The sequence below is a fragment of the Tenrec ecaudatus genome, chromosome 4 (genome assembly GCF_050624435.1).
Source record: "Tenrec ecaudatus isolate mTenEca1 chromosome 4, mTenEca1.hap1, whole genome shotgun sequence".
Taxonomy (NCBI): Eukaryota; Metazoa; Chordata; class Mammalia; order Afrosoricida; family Tenrecidae; genus Tenrec; species Tenrec ecaudatus.
This window is the reverse complement of record NC_134533.1, coordinates 34,965,675-34,993,340: the sequence shown is the minus strand read 5'-3', so window position 1 is coordinate 34,993,340 and position 27,666 is coordinate 34,965,675. Positions and strand designations below refer to the sequence as shown.

General features: G+C 45.5%; 1 protein-coding gene across 5 annotated transcripts in view; it reads left to right on the top strand.

The window, feature by feature from the left end:
• Positions 1-27,666, top strand: part of TRIM44 (tripartite motif containing 44) — a 159,874-nt gene that overhangs the window by 108,402 nt on the left and 23,806 nt on the right. Inside the window, exon 5 of one of the 5 annotated variants that reach the window (XM_075545878.1) lies at positions 22,080-23,903. The exons of the other annotated variants lie outside the window; for them this stretch is intronic. Within the exon in view, the coding sequence (XP_075401993.1) occupies positions 22,080-22,224 (145 nt within the window). The 3' untranslated portion in view covers positions 22,225-23,903. Of the gene's footprint in view, positions 1-22,079; positions 23,904-27,666 lie in introns of those variants that run through there. 5 annotated transcript variants of the gene reach the window in all.

Here is a 27,666-nt window from a genome sequence, read left to right as displayed (position 1 = left end):
TACGCTACATCTCTTTCTAGCCCTTATTTGATCCTCCACTGGGAAGAGCAACTTGCTGGCAAAAGTCCATCAGTCATGTGTCCTCCCTTCTCTGTTGCAGCAGGGTTAATTTATTAATGTTCTTCTACCTTCAGTGGTGAGTAGCAACTAGAGTCTGAAAAGCTGGAGAGCAGCCATCTACAAAGACAGCTATTGGCCCTTCCCCTTCTAGAGTAATGAAGCAAGAAGAAAAGCACAGAAACTTTGGGAGTCACGGCCTCCACTCCCCAAAGACCAGAACTCGATGGTGCCCAGCTGTCACTATCAGCCACTCTAATTGGCACCACAGAATGTCCTGGAGAGAATGGTAGGAAAGTGTGGAACACAATTCAAAATCGTACATAAAGAAGACTAGACTGGCCGATCTGTTAGAAACTGATAGAACCCATGACCAAGACTCTGATCCTCACCCACCTGTGAAAACTGGAACTGGAGCCTCCTTTGAGGGGATCACCTTGGAGTCAAACCGCAGGCTGACCTATGAAGTGAACAGCAGCACTCACCTCACGAGGAAGGTAGCCCTCAGAACAATTAAGCCACCCACACAAGGTGGCCGTTGTCCCCAACAAAGCTCATTATCAGGAAGGAGCAGAAATGGAGAACAGATGCATATGGGAAGTCCACGGCGGGAGTGGGAAGAGGTCTGGTACACTGAGGGATTTACAACTAACGCCACAAACGAAACCCAGCAATTGCTGCATGGAAAACCAAGTTGCTCTATAAGCTTTAACGCAAACCACACACACACACACACACACACGCGCGCGCTGCATTTGGTACTTTTTTTTCTTCAGATGGCCATTTCAGCTACATGATCACTTGGACTTTTCATTACTAAATTCACTGTGTAGTATGATGTTCTCAAAGCTCAGAGCTTTACCCAATAGTTGTTATTTTTTATCACCACCTTCATCACACATTCCATGCATTGAATTGGGCTATAATTTTTAATTGGCAAGTGCTTAATAAATTCTCGTGTGATATTGGTCTGGAAAACAAAAAAGGAAGAAGGACATGTCAGCCTAATGCGATGGAAATGGTGAACTGTGGTATGAGTTGGGGAGGCCAGCCCCCACCACTCATCATGGGTTCAGTAAGCACAACTGTATGGTTGATATACAAGTCATAGAGAGCATGAGGCATAGAAGAAAGTCAAATAATGGAGTCAGACACATTTCGTGGTAGAATGCTCAGCTCAGCCACGCTTGGTGGTCCACGTGGGGAGAGGGGGAAGGGAGGAGGACAAGGGGAAAGGAGAGGAGAGGGAGCTGAGGAGAGGTCAAGGGAGGAGCTGAGAGAGTGCAGGGTCTCTATTGCTAACCCAGGCCTATATACCTTTGGGGGAAGGGCGTGCAAGCCCACTAATTACAGGTAAAGACATTGTCACAGGAAGGGGTTGCACTATAGGTTATACAACAATGAGAGAGATACACGGCAATAATTGGAGTATACATGTGACAAGATGGATGGATCCTAGAATTAGCTTAACTTTGACCTATTCTCTGGATCTCCATGGGAACCATTATCAGTAGGGTGTGAACTGCAGGCCTGTCCATTGTCCTTAACAGCAGGGAGCAGGGCTCACTTCAGTCTGGCAACTGACTCAGGGAGGATGCCTGTAAGCATCTGACCTCCCCCCACAGGGAACCAATTTTCAATCATAGATGCAGCCACAGTGTTCAGGGGGGAAAAAAAATCTTATTTCCAAACCCTCTCCCATCAAACAGAGCTATTGAGCATTGCTTAATCCCACTGCTGTGGGCAGGACAGAGATGAAGAGTAAGCCAGGGGTCCTACACTCCAGACACTCCCAAGAGTTCAGGTGAAGAAGGAAACTCATGCACCAGGAGTTACAATACACCAGTGGAGGGAGAGTACTGGTCTTGTTTCCACAGAATCGGGAGTGGGCATGCAGATCCTACCATGATGCACCAAACCATGAGGACAGCATGGGCACATGGTAGGATGCATGGAAAGAGAGGGCTACAGGGCTGGCCCCAACCAGAGCCAAACTGACCCCTCCCGGGAAGTGGGTGTGGTGAAGAGCAGAACTGGACCTACAGGTTGGGGAGAGGGGCCAGCATGCCACACCCACAAGGAGGCAGTCCAGGAAGGAGGAAGAGAAAGAGAGCCAGACTGCACCCCACGCTGGCACACCAGGCTCGGAGGATGACATCACTGCGGGCAGCTAATGGGACACAGAGGGGGTGGAGCAAAGGACAACAGTACATGTTATGCTGTCTCCTTACTGGAGCAGACTGCGACAGAGGACATTTCTGGGGTCACATGGGTGGGGGGAGCAACGTTGTCTGAACCCCACAAAATGGAGTTAATAAAGAAGGGAGCATACCTAGATAAACAATCCGGAGGAGAAAACAACGGACAGTTCCAGGGGGACATGGGAGAGGGGGAGGTGGGGGAAAGGAAGTGGTGTTAACAAACTCAGCAGCAAGGGAACAACAAGTGATCCAAAATTGGTGGCAAAAGGGATGTAAGAGGCCTGGTACAGCTTGATCAAGGGTAATGTAACCGAGAGGAAATACTGAAACACAAATGAAGGATGAACATGATAGTGAGACAAGAGGAAAGTAAAAGGAAATAGAGGAAAGAACTAGGAGGGAAAGGGCATTTATAGAGGTCTAAATACAGGTATGCACATAGGTAAATATACTTATTTATGAAGATAGGGAAATAGAGCTATGTGCATACATCTATAGGTTTAGTATTAAGGTAGCAGATGGACATTAGGCCTCCACGCAAGTACTCCCTCAATGCAAGAATTTTTTTTTCTATTAAACTGGCATTCTATGATGCTCACCTTCCCGACACAATCGCTGAAGACAAAACAGGCGTATAAGCAAATGTGGTGAAGAAAGCTAATGTGCCCGGCTATCAAAAGATATGGTGTCTGGGGGCTTAAAAGCTTGAGGGTAAACAAGCGTCCATCTAGCTCAGAAGCAACAAAGCCCACATGGAAGAAGCACACCAGCCTGCATGATCATAAGGTGCTGAAGAGATCAGTTATAAGGCATCAAAGAACAAAAAATCATATCATTGTGTGCTCACCTCCCTGATATGATCACTGAAGACAAATGGGTGCATATGCAAATGTGGTGAAGAAAGCTAATAGTGCCCACTATCAAAAGATAAAACATCTGGGGTCTTAAAGGCTTGAAGGTAAACAAGCAGCCATCTAGCTCAGAAGCAACAAAGCCCACGTGGAAGAAACACACCAGCCTGTGTGATCACGAGGTGTCGAAGGGATCAGGTATCAGACATCATCAGAACAAAAAATCATATCATTGTGAATGAGGGTGGGAGTGCGGAGTGGAGACCTAAAGCCCATTTGTAGGCCACTGGACATCCCCTTAAAGACAGGTCTTGAGGAGGAGATGAGCCAGTCACGGTGCGATGTAGCAACAATGAAATATACACCTTTCCTCTAGTTCCTAAATGCTTCCTCCCCCCCTCCCCGCCACCTATCATGATCCCAATTCTACCTTACAAATCCAGCTAGACCAGAGGATGTACACTGGTACAGACAGGTACTGGAAACACAGGGAATCCAGGACAGATAAACACCTCAGGATCAGTGACAAGAGTGGCGATACCGGGAGGGTGGAGCGAAGGTGAGGTGGAAAGTGGGAAGCGATTACAAAGATCTACATATAACCTTCTCCCTGGGAGATGAACAACAGAAAAGTGGGTGAAGGGTGATGTCGGACAGTGTAAGATATGACAAAATAATAATAATTTATAAATTATTAAGGGTTCATGAGGGACGGTAGATCAGGGAGGGAGAGGAAAAATGAGCTGATACCAAGGGCTCAAGTAGAAAGCAAATGTTTTGAGAATGATGATGGTGACAAATGTGCGGGACACTATGGATGTATGGATTGTGATAAGACTTGTACGAGCCCCCAATAAAATGATTTTTTTAAAATACACCAGTGGAAGAACTCCCAGAAGGAAGACTAGCAAGTGCTCTGAGAGCCAGGGAAGGTTTCGTGGAACTGTTGCCTGAACAGGGCTGTGCATCAGCAGTTAGACGACTGGTGGCCCAGCCGAGAATGGACGTCCTAATCACAAGCTCTGGTTATGGCAAGGGAGTCCTACAGAGCTCCCAAGGCAGGAAACGTGCACTAGAACCACCATGTAAGCCCTCGTTTGGAATTGTGCTTCATTTGTAGGAAAAGAACTTCTACGAAATTTATACTAATGGTTTAAAAAAGATCCTTGACATAATGAAGTAGTCTCCCTAGACTTATTTGTGGCACCTACGATTCAAGGCCTTTTCAGTTTTGGAGTGGCATGCATATTCATTCATTCTTTACCCCTCTTTCTGTGTAGATTGTTTCCGTTCGGACGACTCTTGTTCTCTGCTCTGTGTCTCCTGTTTTATTGTATTTAGAGACTGCTCATAAGGAAACAGAAATCTACCCAAACTAGTTCAGCCAGCGCAGTGCACAGCAGTCTGTGCAAGTGTTTCTGGGCTGGTGGTCTGTGCGTGGGAGCCAGTGAGCACCAAAGGTGGCTCCCGTCTGCCTTTCTTTTCCTGGGCTCTTGGCTCTTCCTGCCTCACAACTCTCCTGGCAGAACAGTCTCTTCCCTTCACTTGTCATCTCCCCTTATAATTTCACCTTGTCCTGACACCAACTTTGCCCCAGCCCTACAGCAGACTTCTCCAGCTCCTCACCCCAGCTTCAAGAGAGAACCCAGCAATTCTGTCAGTCTGTGAATTAGCTGCTCTTGGTAGATGGTCACACTAGGCTAGTCAGTGACGGAGGGGGGGGGGGGACGACAAAACATTAGAAGGAGCACCTGTGGTTTGCCCAGCTTCTCCTGCCCAAGGTGGAGGGAGGGGAGATTGGGAAAAGCAGACAAAAGGCTGTTCCCCAGAGGAAAATGAATAGAAAATCTGAGATGATTTTTTAATTTTTTTGACCCACACTTCTTATCATTAGACAACATAGTGCCCCTAAGTGCCCACATCCAATGTCTTTCCAAGAGCCATTCTTACACACTTAGAAGTTCATAGCGACATAGAGTAGCAATCATTCAACCAACACATGGCTCCTAGCTGCCCCACAGTTACTCGTCTGCAGCACTCATACAAGCCAGGGTAGGTGAGAAAAGACATGGATCTGCGGATACTAATTTAGGGACTACGAGAAAATTCTAACTCCACAGCCTCTCCTCCCTCTGCCTTAAGATGGTGTTGACATGTGCCTCCCAGGGCGTCAGGTGCTTGTGCGGGGCACCCGCGGCCTGGGAGTGGGCTGAGCTGTGAGTAGTGAAGCCCTCTGCAGATGAATTCCAGTTACTGGTGAAGGATGTTCGAGGGAAGAACTCAGCTTCTTGTCGGGCACTCGGCACCGAGGACTAGGGAACTGAGCCTCTGGCATGTGCTCGGCACGGCTCTAGACGCAGAGACACACTGAATTATCCAGTTGGTTCTCGAGCTCTGAATCACAGATTGCCATCAAGCTCTTATTGCTATTGGAGTGGAAGGTACCATGGAACCTCATGTGCGCAGGCTCCTCCATCACTGTGTGCGCATCATCGTGCCTGTGTGTGCTGGAGGACCGTGTGAGGCTGCTCCGGCGGTGCATGCGCGTCGGGGTACCTGTGTGTGCTGCAGGACCGTGGGTGCTGCTCCATCGGTGCGTGCGCGTCGGGGTGCCCGTGTGTGCTGGAGGGCCGTGGGTGCTGCTCCTCTGTGCGCTGGAGCTATTGTAGTCATTCTAGTGGTGCTAAGTGAGCTGTTGTCCAGGTGCTTCTTTTAGTGAGATGGTGATAGTGAGAGGAAAACATGTACCAGAAATGTGACTTCACTCAGGATCATCTTTCTGTAGATGTGGATAAGAACAAAGAAAGGACCCGATTGACTGGCATACAAGGTCACATTGTTGCGTCTCCCTCCTCTGTCAGGCCCAGGTTGGGTGCGTGGCAGATAATTTTGGTCTTGCGGCCCTATTCTAGGACAGGAAAACAGAGCGAGGTGGAAGGAGGTGCTCCCAGCCCTTTTCCTGTACCTTTTCTGTGGCTCTAGTACATCCCCGTGCTTTGGTGGGAATAATGAGGAAGCATTATTCTCCTAATGTCCTTTCGCTGTGGGAAAAGATGATCACCCATACGTATAACAATTTTACCACCTCAGATGTATTATTTGAAGAGAGGCAACTTGGTGTAGTGGAAAGACCATGAACTTGGAAATTAGACAGATGTGGAATCAAAAATAAAAGCTCACATCAATTATTTTCTAAGAGATATGACCTTGGGAAGTTGCTTAACCGCTGTGAGCCTCCAATTCCCCATCTGTGTAATGTAGATAATAATGCACATATATAATCAACTAGGATGGGACCTGGCACATAGTTGCCCAATAAGTGGCAGCTGTAATTAAGATAATGCAGGCTCCTGGTGGTCTTAGGCCCTGGGAGGTTGTTCACCAGGTAGAGACTGACCATCAGATGGCAGGTGCAGTGAAACTTCTAATTCAGAAGGGAGGAGGTGCTTCTCCCTACCACCTCAGTTGGTCCATAGGGCCAGCTCACAGTCCTCTGTTACAGTGTTATATTCACTGATGGACACGTTTCAGGGAGAAAGAGATTGAGCAAAGAGTCAAGGAGGAAAATTTGGGTACAATATGAGGATAAAAATTTGAAAGAAAACGCAATGCTTCAATTATAAGTGACCCAAAGAAACTGTTTAGTGTGGATTCAAATTTGGAGTTTACCCTGTAGAACAGAGCCTGACGATGGTCTTAAGGATTTAATCCTCTACCAGGCACCATGCAAGGTAGTTTGCATACTAAATGTTGCTTCATTCTCATGGCAACCCTGAAAGCTAGGTGGGATTACTCCCATTCGCAAACAAATACAAGACTAAATCATTTGGCGATGGTCGCACAGCATGATTTAACCCCATCTGTCTGAATGCAACAATTTTCCACAATGCCACTTCACCACCAGACCTTACAGCCACTCTATAACTTCCTACTTGGTGCTTTAGATCTGAGGAAGATCCATGAAGATAGAAACAGAAGTCTGTGTGTTTGTTTCAGTAATTTAGAAATTAAAATAGACTACACACGTATGTCTTGGTCTCACATTCTTTGGACATGTTGTCAGGAGACACTGGTCCCTGGAGAAGAGCATCATCTTGACGAAGTATTGGGACAGTGAAAAGGAGGGAGCCTTTGACAAGGTGGATTTGCATAGCACCTGCACTTAAGGGCTCAAACATAAGAGCAATTGTGAGCCTGGCGCAGGACCAGGCAGAGTTGCCTTTGGTTGTACATAGAGTCGCTATGAGTTGGAACTAATGTGACAACACCAAACAACAATAACGAACACATGTATGTATTAACTTGGGTAAAGGAAAGGCAATGTGCAATGACGTCAGCACAATGTGACCAAGGCAAAGGCAGACACTGCCCGTTACAGAGTAAATAACAATAAATATTATTATGTGCACAATTCTGCAATAGCAGTCATGACAAATAGTAATTGATAAGTGGATATTCTCGTTGATATATACACTGAATGGGTATATACACTGAATGACATACTGTGGTATGCCCATAAGCACGTACAGTCTTCCAGAGTATAGTTGTTCGTTTGTGTTTGTATGTACTACAAATATCCCCTTATATGTAGTAGAACAAGGAGTCCTGGTGGTGTAGTGAGTTAGGAATTGGGCTGCTATCTGCAAGGTCAGCAGTTCAAAACCACCAGCCACTCCATATGGACATAGGTGAGGCTCTCTCCTCCCATAAATTTTTCCAGTCTTGAAAACCCACCAAGGTACTTCTCTTGTGCCATCTCTGGCCACTATGAACCGGAATGGACTCAATAGCAATGAGAAATATAGTTAAACGGAGAGGACAACGTTAGAAAATGTTCTCAGTCATAACCAAACACCTTAAGGAATTGAGGACTTTGGACCATAAGTTTGGGGAACATGAAAGTCAACTGGGATAGCAAAGTGTTCTGCATCTAATTTTGATGAGTAGTAACTGAGATTTCAAAATCAGCAGTGTAACTATTGGTCTGTTCTCATCTGGAGCAAAGAAGAGTAAAGAGAATTAAAGACTCGAGGAAACAGTCTAATGGACCATACACATCACATCACAACCTCCATACCCTGAGTCTGGAAGAGCTAGATGGTGCCCACATATCTTGCCATCCACTCTGACCAGGCTCACATTAAAAGGTTCTGAACAGAGTAGGGGAAAATGAAGAACAAATTTCAAGATCATCAAAAAGACCAGTCTTACTGGTCTGACAGTCTGGTGGAACCACCCAGATAATAGCCCTTAAATACTCTTCAAACCAAGACATTGGGCCTCCATGCAAGTACTCCATCAATGCAAGAATACTTTCTTCTATTAAATTGGCATTCTATGATGCTCACCTTCTCGACACAACTGCTGAAGACAAAGCGGTTTGAATAAGCAAATGTGGTGAAGAAAGCTGATGGTGCCCAGCTATCAAAAGATATAGCATCTGGGTATTAAAGGCTTGAAGGTAAACAAGCGGCCATCTAGCTCAGAAGCACACCAGCCTGCGTGATCATGAGGTGTCGAAGGGATCAGGTATCACGCATCATCAGAACAAAAAATCTTATCATAGTGAATGAGAGGGGAAGTGGAGACACAAAGCCCATTTGTAGGCCACTGGACATCCCTTTACAGAAGGGTCTCAAGGAGGAGACAAGCCACTCAGGGTGTGATATAGCAACGATGAAAACTACAACTTTCCTCTGGTTTCTAAATGCTTCCTTCCCCCTACCCCTCCCACTGTCATTATCCGAATCCTACCTTGCAAGTCTGGCTAGACCAGAGGATATACACTGGTACAGATGGGAACTGGAAGCACAGGGGAGCCAGGGCGGATGATCCCCTCAGTACTAGTGGTGTGAGTGGCGATACTGGGAGGGTAGAGGGAGACTGGGTTGGAAAGGGGGAACCTATTTCAAGGATCTACATGTGACCTCCTCCCTGGGGGACATACAACAGAAAAGTAGGGGAAGGGAGACGTGGGACAGAGCAAGATATGACAAAATAATGTATAAATTATCAAGGGTTCATGAGGGAGTAGGGAAGGAGGGGGAAAATGAGCTGGTGCCAGGGGCTTAAGTGGAGAGCAAATGTTTTGTGAATGATGAGGGAAATGAATGTACAAATGTGCTTTACACAATTGATGTATGGGTTGTGATAAGAGTTGTATGGGCCCCTAATAAAATTATTTTTAAAAGAAAGAAATTAATTATAAATGATTAAAAAAATAATAATCTTCAAACCTGGAACTGAATCCACTCCCAGAGATCACCTTTTAGACCCACAATAGACCAGCTGTTCTCAACCTGTGGGTTGCGACCCCTTTTGGGGGTCCAACGACCCTTTCACAGGGGTTGCCCAATTCATAACAGTAGCTACATTACAGTTATGAAGTAGCAACGAAAATAGTGTTATGGTTGGGGGGTCACCACCACATGAGGAACTGTATGAAGGGTCGCGGTGTGAGGAAGGGTGAGAACTGCACTAGGCACTAGGCCTACAAAGTAAACAGTAACACCATGAGGACCCTGTTTCTTAGAAGAGTTAACCAGAGGAGACCAACAGGGCAGCATTTGCCCAAAAACTGAGTTCAGAAGGCAGGAAGGGCAGAGGGAAACAGAGGCCAGGGAAGACAAGGACAGAATGCTGTCTGATTAAGGGATTGCCACTAATGTCATGAAGCAGATTATATAAATGGTTGGATGGGAAACTAATTTGCTCTGTGAGCTTTCATCAAAATAAAAACAAAATGTTAAAAAAAAGTATAAGAAAACATCTTATACTTCTCGGCAACAGCTTTACCCTCAGTAATAAAAATTCCAAATGTCTCTGCTTAGCACCTCCATGATGACCAGATTTGTTAGTTATGAAGGTATGTGATTCACATTTAAAAATACCAATTGAATATTTTAAATGTTCTTCATTAGACATTTTCTTTTCTTTTTTTTTTAGACATTTTCTAATAAACTCTGAAGCCCCTGGATGGTGGTGGTGGTCTTTAGGTGCTATCAAGTTGGCGTCAGCTCATAGTGACCCATGCACAACAGGACAAAACACTGCACAGGCTTGCGCGAGCCTCGTAATTGTTCTGGTGCCTGAGCCCATTGATGCAGCCACTGTGTCAGGGGAACCAGCCCCTCAAATCACCACAGGCCCGACGGGCGCACTGTACAGCGATAATAAGGAAAGATTATAGTGAAGTCATAGAGAATAAGAGAGATAGGAGAGTGAAGAGTCCAACACATTTCATGGTGGCATGCTTACCTCACCCCACTTGGTGGTTCACGTGAGGATGTGGAAAGTGGGAATTGCAGGAGCAAGAGAGCGCTTTATTACTAACCAAGGCTTATATATCTTTTGGGGGTGTGCAAGCCCCCTAATTACAGGTAAAGACATATGTCACAGGAAGGGGTTGTACTATAGGTAATACAGTAATGAGAGGGGGATGATCTAGGGGTATGCATGCAATAGGAAGGGGAGGGATTGGGGGGTACACATGTGACAAGATGGGTGGGTCCTAGATTCAGGATGGCAGCCTAATTTTAGATGTCACTGAGCAAGTTTGACCACTTCTCTGGCTTCCCATGGAAACAATTACTATCCTTATCAGTAGAGTATGAGTCCCACCTACAGTGGACCAGACAGTAGTCTGATGGCTGAATGCCTTCAGGGAGAATAACGCTAAGCATCTGACCTCCCACCAGGTGCTGGCAAAGAGCCTCTAATGTTTGGCATATCTTTGGGGGAGACAAAGCTGGGGAAGAGTCTTATTATATTCCACACCCCTGTGTCAGTCTGTCTCATCAAGGGCCTTTATCACTTCCCCTCTACTTTTCCAAACATGATGTCCTTCTCCAGGGACTGGTCACCTGACAATACGCCCACAGTATTTAAGATGAAGTTTTGCTTTCCTTGCCTCTAAGGAACACTCTGACCTTACTTCTTCCAGCACAGATCAGCTTTTCTTTTAGCAGGCCATGGCACTTTCCGTATTCTCCAGCATCACAATTCAGATGCTTTGAGTCTTCTGCTGTCTTCTGTAGACAGTGTCCAACTTTCACATGCATAGGACGCAATGGAGAATCCCATGCCTTGAGTCAGGTGCACCTTAGTCCTCAAAGTTTAATATCCTTGCTCATCAATACTCTAAAGAGGTCTTGTGCAGCAGATTTACTTAATGCAACTCTGTCTTTTGATCTCCTGACTGCTGCTTCCATGAGCATTGATTGTAGATCCAAGTAAAACAAAATCCTTGACAACTTCAACCTTTTCTCCATTGATCACAATGTTAACTATTGGTCCAGTTGCGAGGATTTTGGTCTTCCTTATATTGAGTCATAATCTCTATTGAAGGCTACAATCCTTGATCTTCCTCATCAAGTGCTTCAATTCCTCCTTGCTTTTAGCCAGCAAGGTGGTGCCATCTGTATACTCGAGGTTGTTAATAAGCTTCTTTAAATGCTGATGCTACTCATCTTCATATAACCCGGCTACTCTGGTGATTTGCTCAGATTGAAACGGTATGGTGAAATGATACAACCCTGAGGCACACCTTCCCTGATATTAAACCATGCAATATTCCCTTGTTCTGGTCACACAAGTGGACCCATGTACAAGTTCCCGATGAGCACAATGAAGTGTTCCAGAATTCCCATTCTTCTTAAGGCGATCCACAGTTTATTATGGTCCACATAGTGCAATGCTTTTGCATAGTCAACGAAACACAATAGGTAAACATCTTTCTGGTATTCTCTGCTTTAAGCCAAGGGCATCAGCAATGATGTCCCTTGTTCCATATCCTAGTCTGAATCCTGACTGAACTTTTCTGGCAGCTACCTGTTAATTAATGTACTACTGCAACCTTTGGTGGGTGATTTTAAGCAAATTTTTACTTGTATGCGATATCACTGATATCATTCTATAGCTTGAGCATTCTGTTGGGTCACTTTTCTTTGTAATTGGCACAAATATGGATCTCTTCCAGTCAGTTGGCCAAGTAACTGTCTTCCAAATCTGAAACATTTTCCGTGGGTATTTCAGCAATTCCTAGAGCCTTGATTTTGGCTCATACATTCAGGCAGTTTGAACTTCTTCCTTCAGCACCATTGTTTTTGTTCATCTGCTACCTCCTGAAATAGTAGAATGTCAACTAGTTATTTTGGGTACAGTGCGCCGTATATTCTGCACACATTCTCTTGTTCCTGCGTCATTCAATATTGCCTATAGAATCTTTTAAATTTGCAATTGCGGCTTGATTTTTCTCTTTGAGTTCTTTCAGTATCAGATATGCTGAACGTATTCTTCCCTTTTGGTTTTCTAATTCTAGGTCCTTGCACATTTCGTTATAATATTTGGCTTTGTCCTCTCAAGCTGCCCTTTGAAATTTACTATTCAACTCCTTGGCTTCATCCTTTCTCCCATTTGCTGTAGCTCCTCCACGGTTTAGAGCAAGTTTCAGAGTCTCCTGTGACATCCACTTTGACCTTTGCTTGCTTCCCTGTCTTCTTAGTGACCTTTTGCTTTCTTCATGAAGGATGGTCTTGATGTCCTTCCATGGCTCATCAGGTCTTCTATCATTAATATTCAATGCATCAAATCTGTTTTTTGAGATATTCTCAAAATTCAAGTGAGGTAGACTCAAGATTGGATTTTAACTTTTTTTAATCATTTTATTGGGGGCGCGTACAACTCTTATCACAATCCACAATACATCAATTGCTTAAAGCATATTTGTACATTCGTTACCCTCATCGTTCTCAAAACATTTGCTTTCTACTTGAGCCCTTGGTATCAGCTCCACATTTTCCCCCTTCCTCCCCACTCCCCCTCCCCCTCCCTCATGAACCCTTGATAATTTATAAATTATTATTTTGTCATATCTTACACTCTCCAGCATCTCCCTTCACCCGCTTTTCTGTTGTCTGTCCCCCAGGGAGGAGGTTATATGTAGATCCCTTAAAGATTTGTTTTAATTTCTTCAGCTTTATCCTGAATTTACATATGAGCAACTGATGGTCTGTTCTACAGTCGGCCCTGGTCTGGTCTTAGCTGCTGTTTTTGCGCTTCTCCATTGTGCCTTCCCACAGAGCTAGTCAATTTGATTTCTGTGTATTCTATCTACGGAAGTCCATGTGTATTGTGTTGTCGGAAAAAGGTATGTGCTATGAATAAGTTGCAGATTTTGCAAAAATTCTATTATGCAGAAGCCTAAACTGAAAGCCTAAACAAAGGAAGCTGACCATTGTTAGAGAAGCTGACAGCGCCTTGGCCCCTCAGGTCTGATGACCCTCTAAATGTGACTGAAAAGGAGTGGACTTCTTGAGGAGAGTCAACCATGGTGACATGAGTCAGGAAAAGCCTATGGAAGTGAAGCCTTTGCTCGGGATTTTCATTGGCTGATGGGGCAGGATTCAATATAAAGAGAAACAGCTTCAAAATCTTCTAATAATTCGTATTTGGAATATGCAAAGTATGAATTAGAAAAATTGGAAGTGGTCAAAATGAAATGGAATGCATGAAGATCAATATCCTTGGAATTAATTAGATTAAATGGAATGACATTGGCCATTTTGAATCATAAGATCATATGATCTATTATGCAGGAATAACACAATCAAGAGGAATGGCATAACATTCATTGTCAGAAAGAATTTTGCTAAATCCATCATAAAGTACAATGCTATCTGTGTGATCGGATTATGCCTATCTGCTTTTCAAGGAAATCCAAGCAATGCAAGTATTATTCAAATTTATGTACCAAACACAAAAGCTTATGGTGACTAAATTGGAGAATTCTACCAACAATTTCAGTCAGACATTGATCAAACATAGAATCAAGATGCATTGATTATATTGATGACTGTTATTGGTGATTGGAATGAAAAAGTTGGAATCAAAGAGGAAGGAACAGTAGTTGGAAGATATGGATTTGTAATTGAAATGAAACTGGCTATCACATGATAGACTTTTGCAAATCCCTGGATGGTAAATTGTAATAAAGATTATAAAATACTATCCAATTGAAAGCTTGCAAACTGACGAACCGTCATTCAAATCTGGCCTGATAAAGTGTTTTATTTGGCCCATAAATTTTGTTTTTTTTCCCAATTTATGAATTATTACCCAAAGAGAAGAGTACACTCGGCATTTCTCAAGATGAAAAGGAATTGCGCTGACATCAGGGCAGGCAAAGAAGACGAAGTCAGAACTTCTTCCCTGAGGAAGGTTATAGTTTAGCTGAGTTTCTTTTTGATTTATAAAAGCACCTAGTGCCGTGATAGATGTACCTCCTTTGCTGGAGCATAGTGATCAACAGCATGGGATTGGTGTCAGTGAGCCGGATTGTTATACTGGCCCCACCATTCATTGTCGGCTTCACTGTAGCGAATTTATATAAACTCTTCAACCTCACTTTTCTTGTCTGTAAAGTGGGGGCAATAGCGTCCATGGTTTGAAGTAGGGTTACACGAACTGACCTGCATAAAGGGCTAGGTATATACAGTACGTAGCATTTAATAACATCTCGATCTAGGTGATGCACTGGACTTTCATTTGGCATTCAACTGATCCTTGTCTGAGGAACAATTGAATAGTATTTTTTAAAAATAGCCTACACTGTAGAGTAGATTCTGACTCACGACACCTATAGGACAAGGGGGAGCTCTTCATTGGGTCACCAAGGCTATAAATCTTTACAGAATCTGACTGTCCATCTTTTTCTCATGGAGCTGCTGGGTGAATCTGCGCTATGGACCTTTCACTTAGCATCAGAATGCTGCACCACTGTACTACCAGGGTCTGATCAACTGGGTAGGTAGAATGAATTGACTGGAAGGCATTAGGTACATGTGAGAGGACAAAGAGCTGTCCAAGAAGATGCTGTAAAAAGTGCCCTCAGTAGGCTGGGAAGCACAGCTTTCTGATGGCTTTGCACACCCTGGTTTATGAGACAGGTGGAAGCACATGTTAAAATCAGCACCCTAAATTCTTTAAGACAATTTGTAAGTGTCCCTTGGTGGGATAACATCAACCACAGTTTAAGATAAGTTCATCTAAGGTTGAGAAGAGAGGAATAAATCTCTAAGAGTCTTGCGAGGTAGACTTGCACTCATTGCTTTGAGAATGCACTCAAGATCTCAGGACAGCCCATGGACATATTAAAATTTCCATACATGTCATCAGTAGTGAGGTAATTCCACACATGCTCCCCAGGCCAGTCTCCCCACTTCTAGGCATGCCCGGTGCCCACTAACTCCTTCCCTGTCCAAAGGAAACCCAAGTAAAAGCTAGCACAGTGAGTCCACTGAGTTAGCCCACACTGGGCCTTTGTTTTCTTTTGTATTTCAACAAGTGTTTATGCAGCATCTGTAATAGCCAAGCACAACTGCTGGTGTTGAGGGTAGAGGGTAAGGACAACAGATGAGATTCCCTCCTTTAGTGGAATTTGATTTTGAGTGTGTTTGCATGGGACAGGGGCAAGATAGACAAAAAAAAAACTGGTAAGCAACCAAATGAACAAAATAGTTTCAGATAGCAGTGTTAGGAAGGAAATGAAGCAGGATAATTCCTTAGAGAGGGACTGGAGAGAAACTGCTATGACGAAATGAAGGCTCTGACCCAGCGGAAAGGGCTTTGGAGCATTCCACCCGAAAGAAACCGTTCACGTCCCATCTGGCCACCAGGAAGACCGCTTCACCTCTGAGACTTTTTAAACTGTGGTGTGCTGAATTGTGGAGCGTGTTTCTGTGACACATACCCTCACAGTGGTTAAATGAGCTCCTAACTGAAAGTAGGTGGTCTCAATTCCACCAGTGGCCTCATGGCAGAAAGACCTGGTGACTGCTCCTGTAAACAGTGCTGCTGTTATTGTTAGGTGCTGCCCAGCCCATTCCAACTTACAGCGATGCCTTGCATAGCAGCAAACCCACCCGGTCCCGCCCTACCCTCACAGTTGTTGTGTTTCAGTCTATGGTTGCACCAACCGCGTCAGTCCATCTTGTTGGTGGGCTGCCTCTTTGGGGCTGACCTACTTGCCCAAGAATGACATCCTTTTCACAGACTGGTCTCTCCTGATAATGTCTCTCTCAAGAAGGATGTGTTCGTTCTTCTGTCAGTCTGTGGTTCTTTCAGTCTTCTTCGCCAGCACCATAATTCAAATGCCTGCATTCTTCTTTGGTCTTCCTCGTTCACTGTCCAGCTTTCATGGGTGCAGTCAGCATTCCAACAGGTCCTTAATGAGCTCCCCACTGTGAACCAGGTGCTATGCCAAATGCTAGGGAAACTTTTGGCACAAAAGGCAAGGGCACCGTTGCTGTTGAGACATTTTAATCACCGAGTAGGGCAGAGGCAACACTGTGGTCATGTGCTCAGCTGCTAACCAGTGGGCAGTGGTTGCAGGCCACTAGCTATTTTGCAGGAAAAAACAATCGGCAGCCTGCTTCTTTAAAGACTCACAGCCTTGGAAACCCTACGGGACGTGGCAGTGGCAGTGAGACACGTTAGTGGATAATTACCCTGTGTTTATGGAGTGCTCTGAGGTGTCCACGGGCCATAGGGAGGCTAATCCAGTGGGCAGAGAGGGTCTTGGAATGTTTCCTAGTGGAGATATTACTAAATCTAAGTCTTAGAGGCTATATATAAATCCGCCAGATGGATCCAAGGCAAGGGAATTCTTGGCAGAGGAAAGACCATGTACTTAGGTAGAGAGCTTTTAATTCTCTGGAGCAGTTGTGCATTGCATTGGTTCAACTTGTGTTGAGCTGTGAGTAACAGAGTAATCTGGTCTCTGTAGCTAATAAAAGTAAAGGGTGATTTGTTTCCTACAGGGAATAAATCTGGAGGGTAGTGACTGTTGGCTTGGTGTCTGTGGTGGAGGAAGTCAGGACCACCAGGTGTATCATTCCCCAGGCTTCTCCTGCATGTCTGTTGCCTTCTGACTGAAGGTGGGCTGCAGCCCTGGGTGTCGTAGCCATGCTTAAGCGTGAAGAAGAGCCATGTTTCTGGGAATCGGGAAGGCAAACGCCTTCCTTCCCAAGAAAACCAAAGGGCTTCTCCCCAACAGACAACTGTTCTTCCATAGCTTGAGCCTGAGTTGGACAATTCGGCCACCCCTAACTGGAACATAAGCTGAAAAGGCCAGTGTTTAACCTTTCCACCCTCCAAAGTAGTAGGAGACCAAGCAGAACGAGCTGGAAATAACTCCTTAGCCAAACAGGCAATAGTGTCTGCTGATCACATACCATTTCATCTGCTCCTCATAATCACCCCAGGAGATAGGGGGAGAGGGTGTGATTAGCCCCACTCTACAGAAAGAAAAACCGAGGTTGGGAGGGCAAAGGGAGGCCTAAAGCCGCAGTTCCTTACATTTGTTTAATGATTATAAAAAGGGAAAGCAAAAGCTCATGTTGACTGTATGCTTCTTACACACCAGACTCTGCTCCGTAATTGCCATCTGGCCTCTCATTTCTTCCTTGTGCAGGCCTGTGAGGCAGGGCTCCCCTGGGTTTGAGGCAGTATTGGCTTGCCCACGATCTTGAAGCTACCATGTAGCCAAGTTGTAACTCAAACCTTGGCTCTGCAGACTGTGAGCCTGGTGCTCTTCTTGACTCTTGGACCTTCAAAGTGTCAAAGCCTTCTCCCCGTGGTCCCGGTGAATGTGGCATCTCTCTGACATTGCCCAGAGCTCTGGAAGCCTCCCCATGCCCCTGTTACTCCTTTTAATTTATGTGACCCACTACCGCTCTTTCATTATTGCTTTTATGGACACAGGAGCCAGCAGCACATTATTTCAAATGTCCTACCATTATGAATGCAATTCCTTTCATTGTAATAGCACCGACCATAATGAATACATTTTGTATCCATGCAGATGTCACTGGTGTTTTCGATGCTCCATTCTAATTTATGTTGGAAAATGAATACTTAAAGTATTGCCCAGGCTCCCATTACTCCAGAGGAAATGAGGGATGCCCTGTGTGCGTGCATATGCTTTTGCATTCATGCGCAGAGAGACTATTTTGGTCAGAATGAGTTGTGGGCCTGACCTGAGAGTCTGGCCCCTTTCAGAAAGGGCACATTGGCGGTCATTTGCGATGCACACCAGAAGCAGCTTTCTTTGGAATGAGTGTTTGGGTCTACCTCACGAGCCCTAATTAAAGTCAGACTTGGTTTGCAGTGAAGAGGGAAAGTCCTGCTGGTTGAGGGTTCTAGGTGGGGCACCCCGAGCTCTTCGTGCCTTCAGGATGCACCGTGTTGATCATTGCTGAGGGGCAGGTGCCAGTCCTCCACACCCTGGTGCATCTTGACACCACCTTGACATCATTGAGCGTGAACAGTGAGAGACAGCCGCACGGGGGAGCAGACGATGATTGGCCTGGAATCAGTTATGTGAGCTGATTTTGGTACTAAGAGTCAGTCCACAAAGTAGAGAGATGGAAACAGTCAAAGAATATGAAACATCGCATTAAAGTAGGTCCATGTAGGTTCCTGGATTTGTTTGACCTATCACCCTCTTTTCAGAAAAGCTCAACACTCCCCCCAACCCCCGCTCCCTTGGCAATTAAACCCTTTTGTATCATAATCCAGCATGAAATGTGGGTATCTGCTTTTGCAGCGCCCCTGGATAGTTCAAGCACAACCCCCACCTGCCCTCCACCCCAGGACAGTGTCACCTACCTTGGGAAACACGGGTAGGACGTAGCTCCTCTGGAGAGAGAGGGTGCAACCAACCAAGAAATGCCTTCTCCCTGTGTTTGAAATAATGTGTGAGGCACAGTGCTGTGCGCATTCAGCTTGTCTCCAGGGCTCCCCTGGCTTCGTGACTTTTCAGATACACTTGTTCCGAGTGTATCATGTCCAAGTTTAGAGATCTCAGCCATTAAAGGGAGCCATGATACTCAATATCATGAATCCTCATTCAGAAGTCCTCATAACTCCAAAGGGGAGTGGTGGTTCACGGAATATAAAGCTATCCCAAGATTCCATAATACCGTATATGCGCAAGCATAAGCCAACCCGAATATCAGCCGAGGCACCTAATTTTACCACAAAAATGTGCTGAAAAACTCGGCTTATACATGAATCTCTACGGTATCTTACATTTGTATTCCACACTTACCCCAGCTAAATATTTTTCTTATGGAGCCATTGCTCCTTAATAAAAGTCGGCTCTTCAGTTTAGGATTCCCACCTCTGTAATGCATGCCAAAGGAAAGAGATAATGGAGCTGGGAAGCCAGCATGAAAACAGGTGGGGAAAACACATACTAGCATCTGAGAAATGTTTATTGTGTAGCTATTAACAACAGCAAAGAAAAAAGATAAGACCTTTTCTAAAACTTGCCTGAGGGTAAGCAAAATGTCTTTCTCTTGGGTGAGGGATCTTAAGTCATGCCAGTCTTTTATGGCTGAAAACTTATGTTAAAAAACTAGACTGGAATTTCAGTCTCTCTCCTTTTCTGTGTCATAGGGAGTGCGTTCTCCCTCTTTGAATCTCTTGAACCTTACTTTTTGCACAACGTGTCATCTGACTTTATGTCAATATCTGAAAGACATACAGTGGGAGTTCATTGTCTAAACGCTATGTAGAAATGTTAGCATGGATAAGGCAGCATAATAACCGTAAAGAAGTTATTATTCTTTCCCATCTGTGTCAAAAAGCTACCGATAAAATGAGCAGAAGACTTGGAATAGACAGTTCACCAAATAGCATTTTCAAACGGTCACCAAGCACAAGAAGAAGTGCTGAGTAGCCTTTAGCCGCCAGAGAGCTGCAGACCCAAACCACAAGTCCGACAGACCTTTCATCAGGATGGCTGAGATCTAAAAATCAAAACAAACGACGATAACAAATACTGGTGAAATGACAAACAGCTATTCGCACTAGGATAGCTGAGGCTAAAATATGTGTAGAATAACATATTGGGGAGGATGTAGGGATATCGGAACCCTTATCCATTGCTGGCAGGAACGCAGACAGTACCGCTGCTGTGTGATGGGGCCTGAAAAACTGAACCATGAACTGCCCTATGACTGCCACTCCTAGGTATGCACCCAAGAGACTTAGAGACCCACGTTCACTGCAGCACTATTCACAATAGCCAAAGGGTAGAGACAACCTAAATGCACATCAACAGAGGAATAGATGCACAGTGTTGCACATGCAATCGTACAATGGAATGTTACCCGGCCAGAGAGAAATGAAGTTTTGATATGTTATAGTATAGATGAAGCTTGACTGAGCGAAATAAGTCAGTCACCAAAGGGTAAGAGTTGTCTGAACTTGCTTATATCTAAAGGTAGATATTTAAAGAACACAGATGTTTAGTGGCTACAAAGACAGGACTGGGAAAGGGGAAATTCACATGAATCCGGGCAGGATTGCACAGCCTGGTATTGTATTGATGTCAGTAAGTTGGACACCTGTAGAAAGTTGGACTGGTAAAAGTGTGATCAAATAAAATAAAATCACTGCCGTAGAGTCCATTCCAACTTATAGTGACCTTATAGGTCAGGGGAGAACTGTCCCTATAGGTTTCTGAGACTGCAATCTTTATGGAAGTAGAAAAGCCCCTTCCTTCTCCTAGAATACCTTGTAGTTTTGAACTTCTGACCGTGCGGTTAGATTCCAACACCTAGCCCACTATGCCACCAGGTCTCCTCAAAAGACTGGTAGATGTATGTATATACAACAGACACCTTACCTCCACCCCACCCCCCAAAAAAAGCAGCTTCTAGGTTGTTTCTGTATAACTAACCCTCTGCCCCTAGGGATTTGTTTCCTTGATTTGGAAGTTTAGCCGCATGGTTTCATGGGACATTCCAGTTAATTGGCTAATACTGTGGTTAGTGCTTCTGCTCTGCCTCCTAGTTCGTTGTGTAGTGCCTAGGATCTTGAAAGCTTGCTAAAGTCCATCCAAAGCACAGCAGTTGGTCTCCATTTACCTGGAGCATCAGAGGAAGAAGTAGTTAGGGATAGGAGGAGGAAATGGGGTGCGTGGCTAATTGCCTCCATGAGCAACACCTCCTTTGGCATGAGACCACAAGAGCAAGATGGTGCCCAGCTACCATTATTAAACATTTGGATCAAAGATCTCATAGAAGCATCCCGATCAAAGTGGGGGAAATGCAGAACAGAATTCCAAAGTCTCATGGATTCCAGGTGCCCTGGAGCAGGGGTGCTCAATACGTCGATCTCAATCTGATAGTGATCACAAATGTAGTGTGGGTAGATCGCATGGCATTAAAAAAAGTAGATGTAAGCCTATCTTCAATCCCATCCTTAACTGATATACAGCGCCGCCATTCAGATGCAATCATAGGTGTCAAACGCATGCGCAAACAACTGCGCTAAGTGCAGCAAAACTGATGAGCTAAGTTATCGCCAATTTCTAGACCTTTTCTTTCTCTCTTAAACGTAAAATGAGTTGGGGAGCTGGACCAAGTAAGAAGACAAAAGCTTATCATTTTCATACGGAATGGGAGATGTTGACACCACAAGCTGACATTCAGCTGAAGTCCAGAGCGCATGCATAGTTCTGGAACTTACTTGCAGGGGGAAAGTACCCAACATGAAAAAGGTGCTACCTCCTTGACCGCATTATTCGGCTCTACTTATTTATGTGAGTCAGCCTTTTCCCACATAAAGATCAGTAAGGCCAAGTACTATTCCACCATGACTGATGATCATTTGGAAGTGTATTTGAGGCTGGCTCTCAGCAGCTACTGCCCAGACTATGCATCCCTGGCTCATTCAGAGCAAGTCATCAGAGTAAACTCAGGTCATGACAAAATATGTACATAGTAAATTGTGTGGTGTTTTGCAATATGGACGCATGCGGTTATGCAAAATACATAAACATACATTGTACATATAAAGAATTCTCAATGCATTTATGAATAAATGTAATAAATAAATTAAAATACATATGTGTTTTACATTTTTGTAGTTGGTAGATCATTTTGACTTGATCATTTTATAGGTCTCTTGCGTGCTGCAAAAGTGTGAGCACCCCTGTTCTGGAGCCATGGTTGGTGGAGGAACCCCTGAGACCATCTTTAGATTTTAAGCCAAAAATATACTATGAAATCATCCTAACACCAAACCATAATTCTCTGAACTCGTAAACCAGATCTACCTGGAATACTGTGCTCCTCTAAGAAATCTCTACTTCAAATTGACAACAACTTGAAAGATGAGCTAGGAGGCGGTGAGCTTATGTTAATGAGGGAAGAGCTACTCAGAACAGGAGGGTGAAGATGTAACCAATGCCATTAAATTGTACACGTAGAAGCCGCTGAATTGGTATATGTTCCGCTGTGATGATTCTCCACAGCAACAGCAAAGTAATTAAAAGAGCTATCAACGCTTGTCCTATATTGAAAGGACCATTTTTAAGTGGGAAATTCTGTAGAACCAAATGCACGCTTTTGAGGATTAGTTAAAATTTAAATGAATCCAGCTCTGCGTTGGATTTCGGAGTCCCATATTCTCCAGGCTGGTGAGCTCTGATGGCAGGATTGCCTGCTGTAGCTAAGGCAATAAACAGCTCAAAGAAAACAGCAAGAGACAAAACACTGAGAGCTCTGCCTGTCTGGGCAGTTTTCCCTACTATTGGCCATTTCTACAGGGGCAGTGATTCCGCCCTGGGGCATGTTAATCTGCTTCAGCCTAGAAAACCCAAACCAAGCTCTCACTTCAGTGGAGTCAGTTCTGACTCATAGATCAACCTAGAAAGCCATTCTCAGAGGGTGCGGAAATGAGGGTGCAGATGCAAGCTGTCCCCCACAGAGCTGGCTTCAGGATCCTCGGGCTGGAGAGCAAACTGCCTGCAGCTACCCCTCACAGCAGCTTAGGGGCAGAATCTTGGGAGAGCAAGCCTGAAAAGAACCTCAGGGTCTCGGTGCTCCCTCTGCAGTCAGAGTTCAGCCACCACCTTGAGGAGCGGGGGCTGATGACATAGATTCTCCTCCAAGTCACTGCTCCCTGCTAAATTAGCCGGCAGACAAGCCTGGGAACTTCCCTCCAAAGGAACCACCCATCCTGAGGGAGTTCTCACAAAGATGCCTTCAGGGGACTGTGTAACTAGAAGCAAAGCCATTTGTGTTAGTTCATCCTACACAAGTAGTTCACTTCCAAAATTGCTCAAGCCTCCGCCCCCGTGTGTGTATAGTATTCGTTTCTAGCCTCTAAATAGCTGTTTCTATTTTCTGTTTCATGATGATGGAGCCGCATTGGAGGGGCCCAGCCCCGGGGGGATAGGGCTTTCTGCTGCCCGAGCTGCAGTTGTCTGTGTACCCACTCCCACTCTTGTTGTGGTCATGCTTAGCCACCTAACTGCGCTCGCGGTGGCTTGTCCCCAACGATAAACAGCACCTACAGGATGATGACAATGACCTCTGCAGAATGAGAGCACGTTGGTGCCAAATCTCTGTGTTTTCTGACACAGCTGACCTTACGTGAAACCAACATTACAGTAATAGCCATCATTTATAAAGTATTTGTCTTGTGCTGTAATAGTTCGCCTAAGTAAGGCCATTTATACTAAGCAAACATTCTGCACCAGTCCTAAAGTGCAACCACAGGCCTTATAGCATTCTCAAAAAAAAAAAAACAAAACCCAAAAAACCAAATAGCCCCTTGTTCTTAAAATCAGCAAAAGACTATCCTGGACCAGGAAATTGTGCAACCGCAAAGTCTGCTTCTGTACCAGCTTGCTCAGCTGTGCTCCTTAACAGCAAGTTCTGCTTCTGTACCAGCTTGCTTGCACAGAACAGCAGTTTAATGAAACCTTATAAAAACCCAAGTCTGTAAGCAGGAGGGACCAGCCAGCCAAACTTTTTTCCTTTCAGGTTGCTGGTCCCTGCGCAGGTTCTTCCTCTTCTTCTTTTTTGTTAATAAACTTTTCTATTTCTTTCCATCTCACGTCTCAGTTGTTCTTGTCCGGCTCATGCACAGCAGTGTCAGATACAGTATTAAGGATATAAGGTATCTATCTGGTGTACACAATCACTCGATTACCTAGGTTTTGTTGGAACCACATTATAGATGAGGATACTACACATGGAGAGGAAAGAGTCATGTGTAAGGTTGTATTTTCTCCTGATCTCAGTTCCCCAAAGCCCAAACCTGTTCGATTTCAACTCAAGATCACCCCATGTGCTGCAGAGTGGAGTTACTATCAAGGGGTTTCTTGGCTGTAATCTTTATGGAAGCTCATTGGCAGCGTTTCTCCTCCTGAGTCACTGGGGGAGATCAAGCCACCAATCTTTAGGTTAATTGTTGGGGACAAACTGCAGAAGCGAGTTCCCTCCGCGCTCACTGCCATTGAGTCGATGCCAACTCATAGCAACCCAGTGGGGCAGAGTAGAACAGCCACCGTGGGGTTCTGAGACTAACTCTTTACAGGAGTAGAAAGCTTCATCCACAAAGCAGCTGGTGGTTTCAAACTGATGACCATGCAGTTAGCAGCCCAACAAGTATCCCACTACACCACAGGCTATTGATCACCATAAGGTCCAAGAGAGAGATGCCATCAATATGATTCCATCAGTCCTCTTAAGATAAATAGATTGACCCTTTCTTTCACCAGGGTGGACAGAAAAAGCTCTGAGACCACTCATGCTACAAAGACAAATCAAACACACTGTAGTCAACTCTCTATAGGATTTCTGAGACAAAATCCTTTCAGGAGCTTACAGCCTCATCTTTCTTCTAAGGAGCAGGTAATGGGTTTGAACTACAGCCCAACATCTAACCCACAGTGCCCCATCCCCCTCCCTTACCCACACCTGCCTAGCCCAGGAGCAGCAGCTCCTGATAGTTGGTGAGTGTGAAGACCTGGAAAGTTTTCACAGCCCAGCCTCGTATTCTGTATGGTGGGAAGGACATACAAATCTGGGGTCCACATGTGATCAGGTCGCTGACCCCTCCCTGCCCACATCTGTAAAACAGATGTCCAAATTGAATGAGCTAGTACCTGTAAGTACCTATCATAATGCATCTTACTGCACAGGTGGTCATGGAATTACTTTATAAATGCAGAATGCCTTACATGTCATTTCACGTTGCTTGTGTTGCACAGCAGGACTTTGAACCAGCTCCGGCTGGTTTGACCTCCTGCTGAGAATTTGTCTTTCCACCCCGGATATACTGAATCAGAATCTACAGTCTAACAAGATCTGGAAGAATCACCTGGGGATCTTGTTGAAATGTAGATTCTGGGGTGGAAAGGTGTGAAACCAGAATGAATGAATTCAAAGCCCTGGTTAATAAAAGGTTTCCCATCATCCTGCAGGGTTTGGGTCCCAGTAGGGCAGTGGCTGGAAAAGAAATGTCCTCCTGTTTTCTAAACGCAGGCTCGGTCCTGAGAGCCAGCTTTGCTGTGTGCCCTGTGTTTCCACATAGACAGTGGGCTGCTCCTTCCCTTTCCTCTCTGCCCGCCCATTCTGTTGTCCTCCAAAGGCGTATCCTCTCACCTCTCCTTCCTGAGCTTTTAATGGCTGCTTGACACTAGTGAGACATGCCCAGAAGGCAATTGCAATTGCTGCTTGTTGCTGGACATGCGTTTGTGGGTGACCTCTGGGACAGCAGTGTTGGGATCAGGGGCTTGGAGGCAGGAGTCAGGCTGCTTCCACAAAGCTCTGAGACGCCTCTGGGTAGCTAGCCAGCAGGCGCTGGAGGAAGAGCTGGGGAGATTGCTCTCACGCCGTCTGCCACCTCTGCCAGCGTGTCTGCAAGTGAAGTCAGTAGAGGAGTGTGGTCGGGGTGGAGGCCTGCATTCCGAAACCCCCCAGCGCCCAGGGCTGCCACCAGTGTCTGTGATATCTCCGTGGGGAGGCATGGCATACTCTTCGGGACAGCCTGCACACAGCTAGAGCCACCCTCTAGGATACCAGGGCCTGGATTGCACGTGTGCATGCACAGGGGCACACATACACTTTTGGTTTTGGTTTCTTTAACCTTCTAACTGCCCTCCCTGAGAGCTGGGTGACTAAGCTCCAGGAGATGGAGGGAAAACGCAGATCGCACATATCTTCATTCAACCAAGCATGCCCCAGTGCTCTAGGAGGGCTGTAAGGGAGGAATACTTGCCCAGAGCATCCACTTACTGTCTAGACGGGGAAAGCCAAGTGTCATTACGGGGCTTCCACTACAAGAGATGCCCTGTGGGAGCCGGGACATGGATCCATGGTCAAGTGCTACTGCCCCATTGTGTGTCACCCCTAGAACCTTAAAGGGTTAGCCCCAAGCCACGCAGCCAGCTGGTTCCCCTGATACTCCATTCCCATGATGACTTAGTTGAACCTGCTGAAATGCAGACTTCGTAATGAGTGTGTCTGGCTGAAGGTGGCTTCCTGCTCAGGGCTGTCCTTGGCTCTTCTCCACCAGCCCTGACAATAGTCTGGCCTCGGTGGCAATCCTTCATGCATGCTTCCTTCTCGCCCAGTCTGACAGTCTGACCAGCTTCAGGTTTCCCAATTTCTCCCACTGCTGAGTATACCTCCCCTAGCCGCCCCCCCCCCCCCACTGGATCCTGACCCTTGAGACTGTGAAGTAAGAGTCTGTGCACACTGAAGTGGTCAGCGCACACTTGGTGGGGGTGGAGGATGGGCAGACTAGCTATGATGGAGTAGGGAGGGAAGGGGGACTATTCCTGGCTGGAGCAAGGGAGGCCGTTGTTTTGACTTGTGAACAGCTGGGAAAGCCGTCAGTGTGAGGGAGAAGTTTGGAACTGGAGTGGCCACTGAGATTTAAGGATTATCTGTGTCATGACTGTTTTTTTACTGAAGGAAGAGCATGAAGACTAGTCTGGGGCGCATGTCAGACGCATGCCCTCCTTCTCTCTTTCTCCAGACAGATTTTACATTCCTGTGCTAACCCGAATCTGAGAGCCTGGATGCGACTCCAGGCAAGAGTACCCTTTGTAACTGCAATGAAAAGGAATTACGCTGAGTGGGAGATCATCTGTCTCTCTCTCTCAGACCCCTCCACCCTGCACCTCAATGCGATCCCATTGCCAAAGCTGGGTCTTCAGCAGCAGCAGCAGACAGCAGAGGTCTTCCCTGCAGTTCCATGGGCTCCCAGCAGGAGACTAGGGGCAGGGAATTTGCTTTCTTTTTCCAACTGAGGATAAAGCATTCTGACCTTTGACAGAGCCTGGTGGCACAGTGGTTTAAGCTTTTGGCTGCTAAGCCATCCGCCCCTGGAAGAGAGATGAAACCTTCAGCCCTGCACAGAGACAGTCAGGAACCCGTTGGGAGCAGTTCTCCTGTGTTCTATGGGCTGGCCAGGCTCAGAATCACCCCCACAGCTGTGACAGACGGCTCTGTAGGCTTTTCTTCCCACTGACACACAGGATTTTTAAAGACTTGTGTCTGCTTTCCTGTATACACTTCAGGGCCCTCAAAAATAGTTTTTGTAGGGGAGTAGATTGATTGTTTAGCAGCAAATGGTTTGTTGGTTTTTTTAATTCAAAAACAACCCACCCCAAATAATGATCTTGTCTTTTTCACCAAGTGATTGGCTGAGACATGTCCTTGTCATTGCCTTCCTCCTTGCCCTCCAAG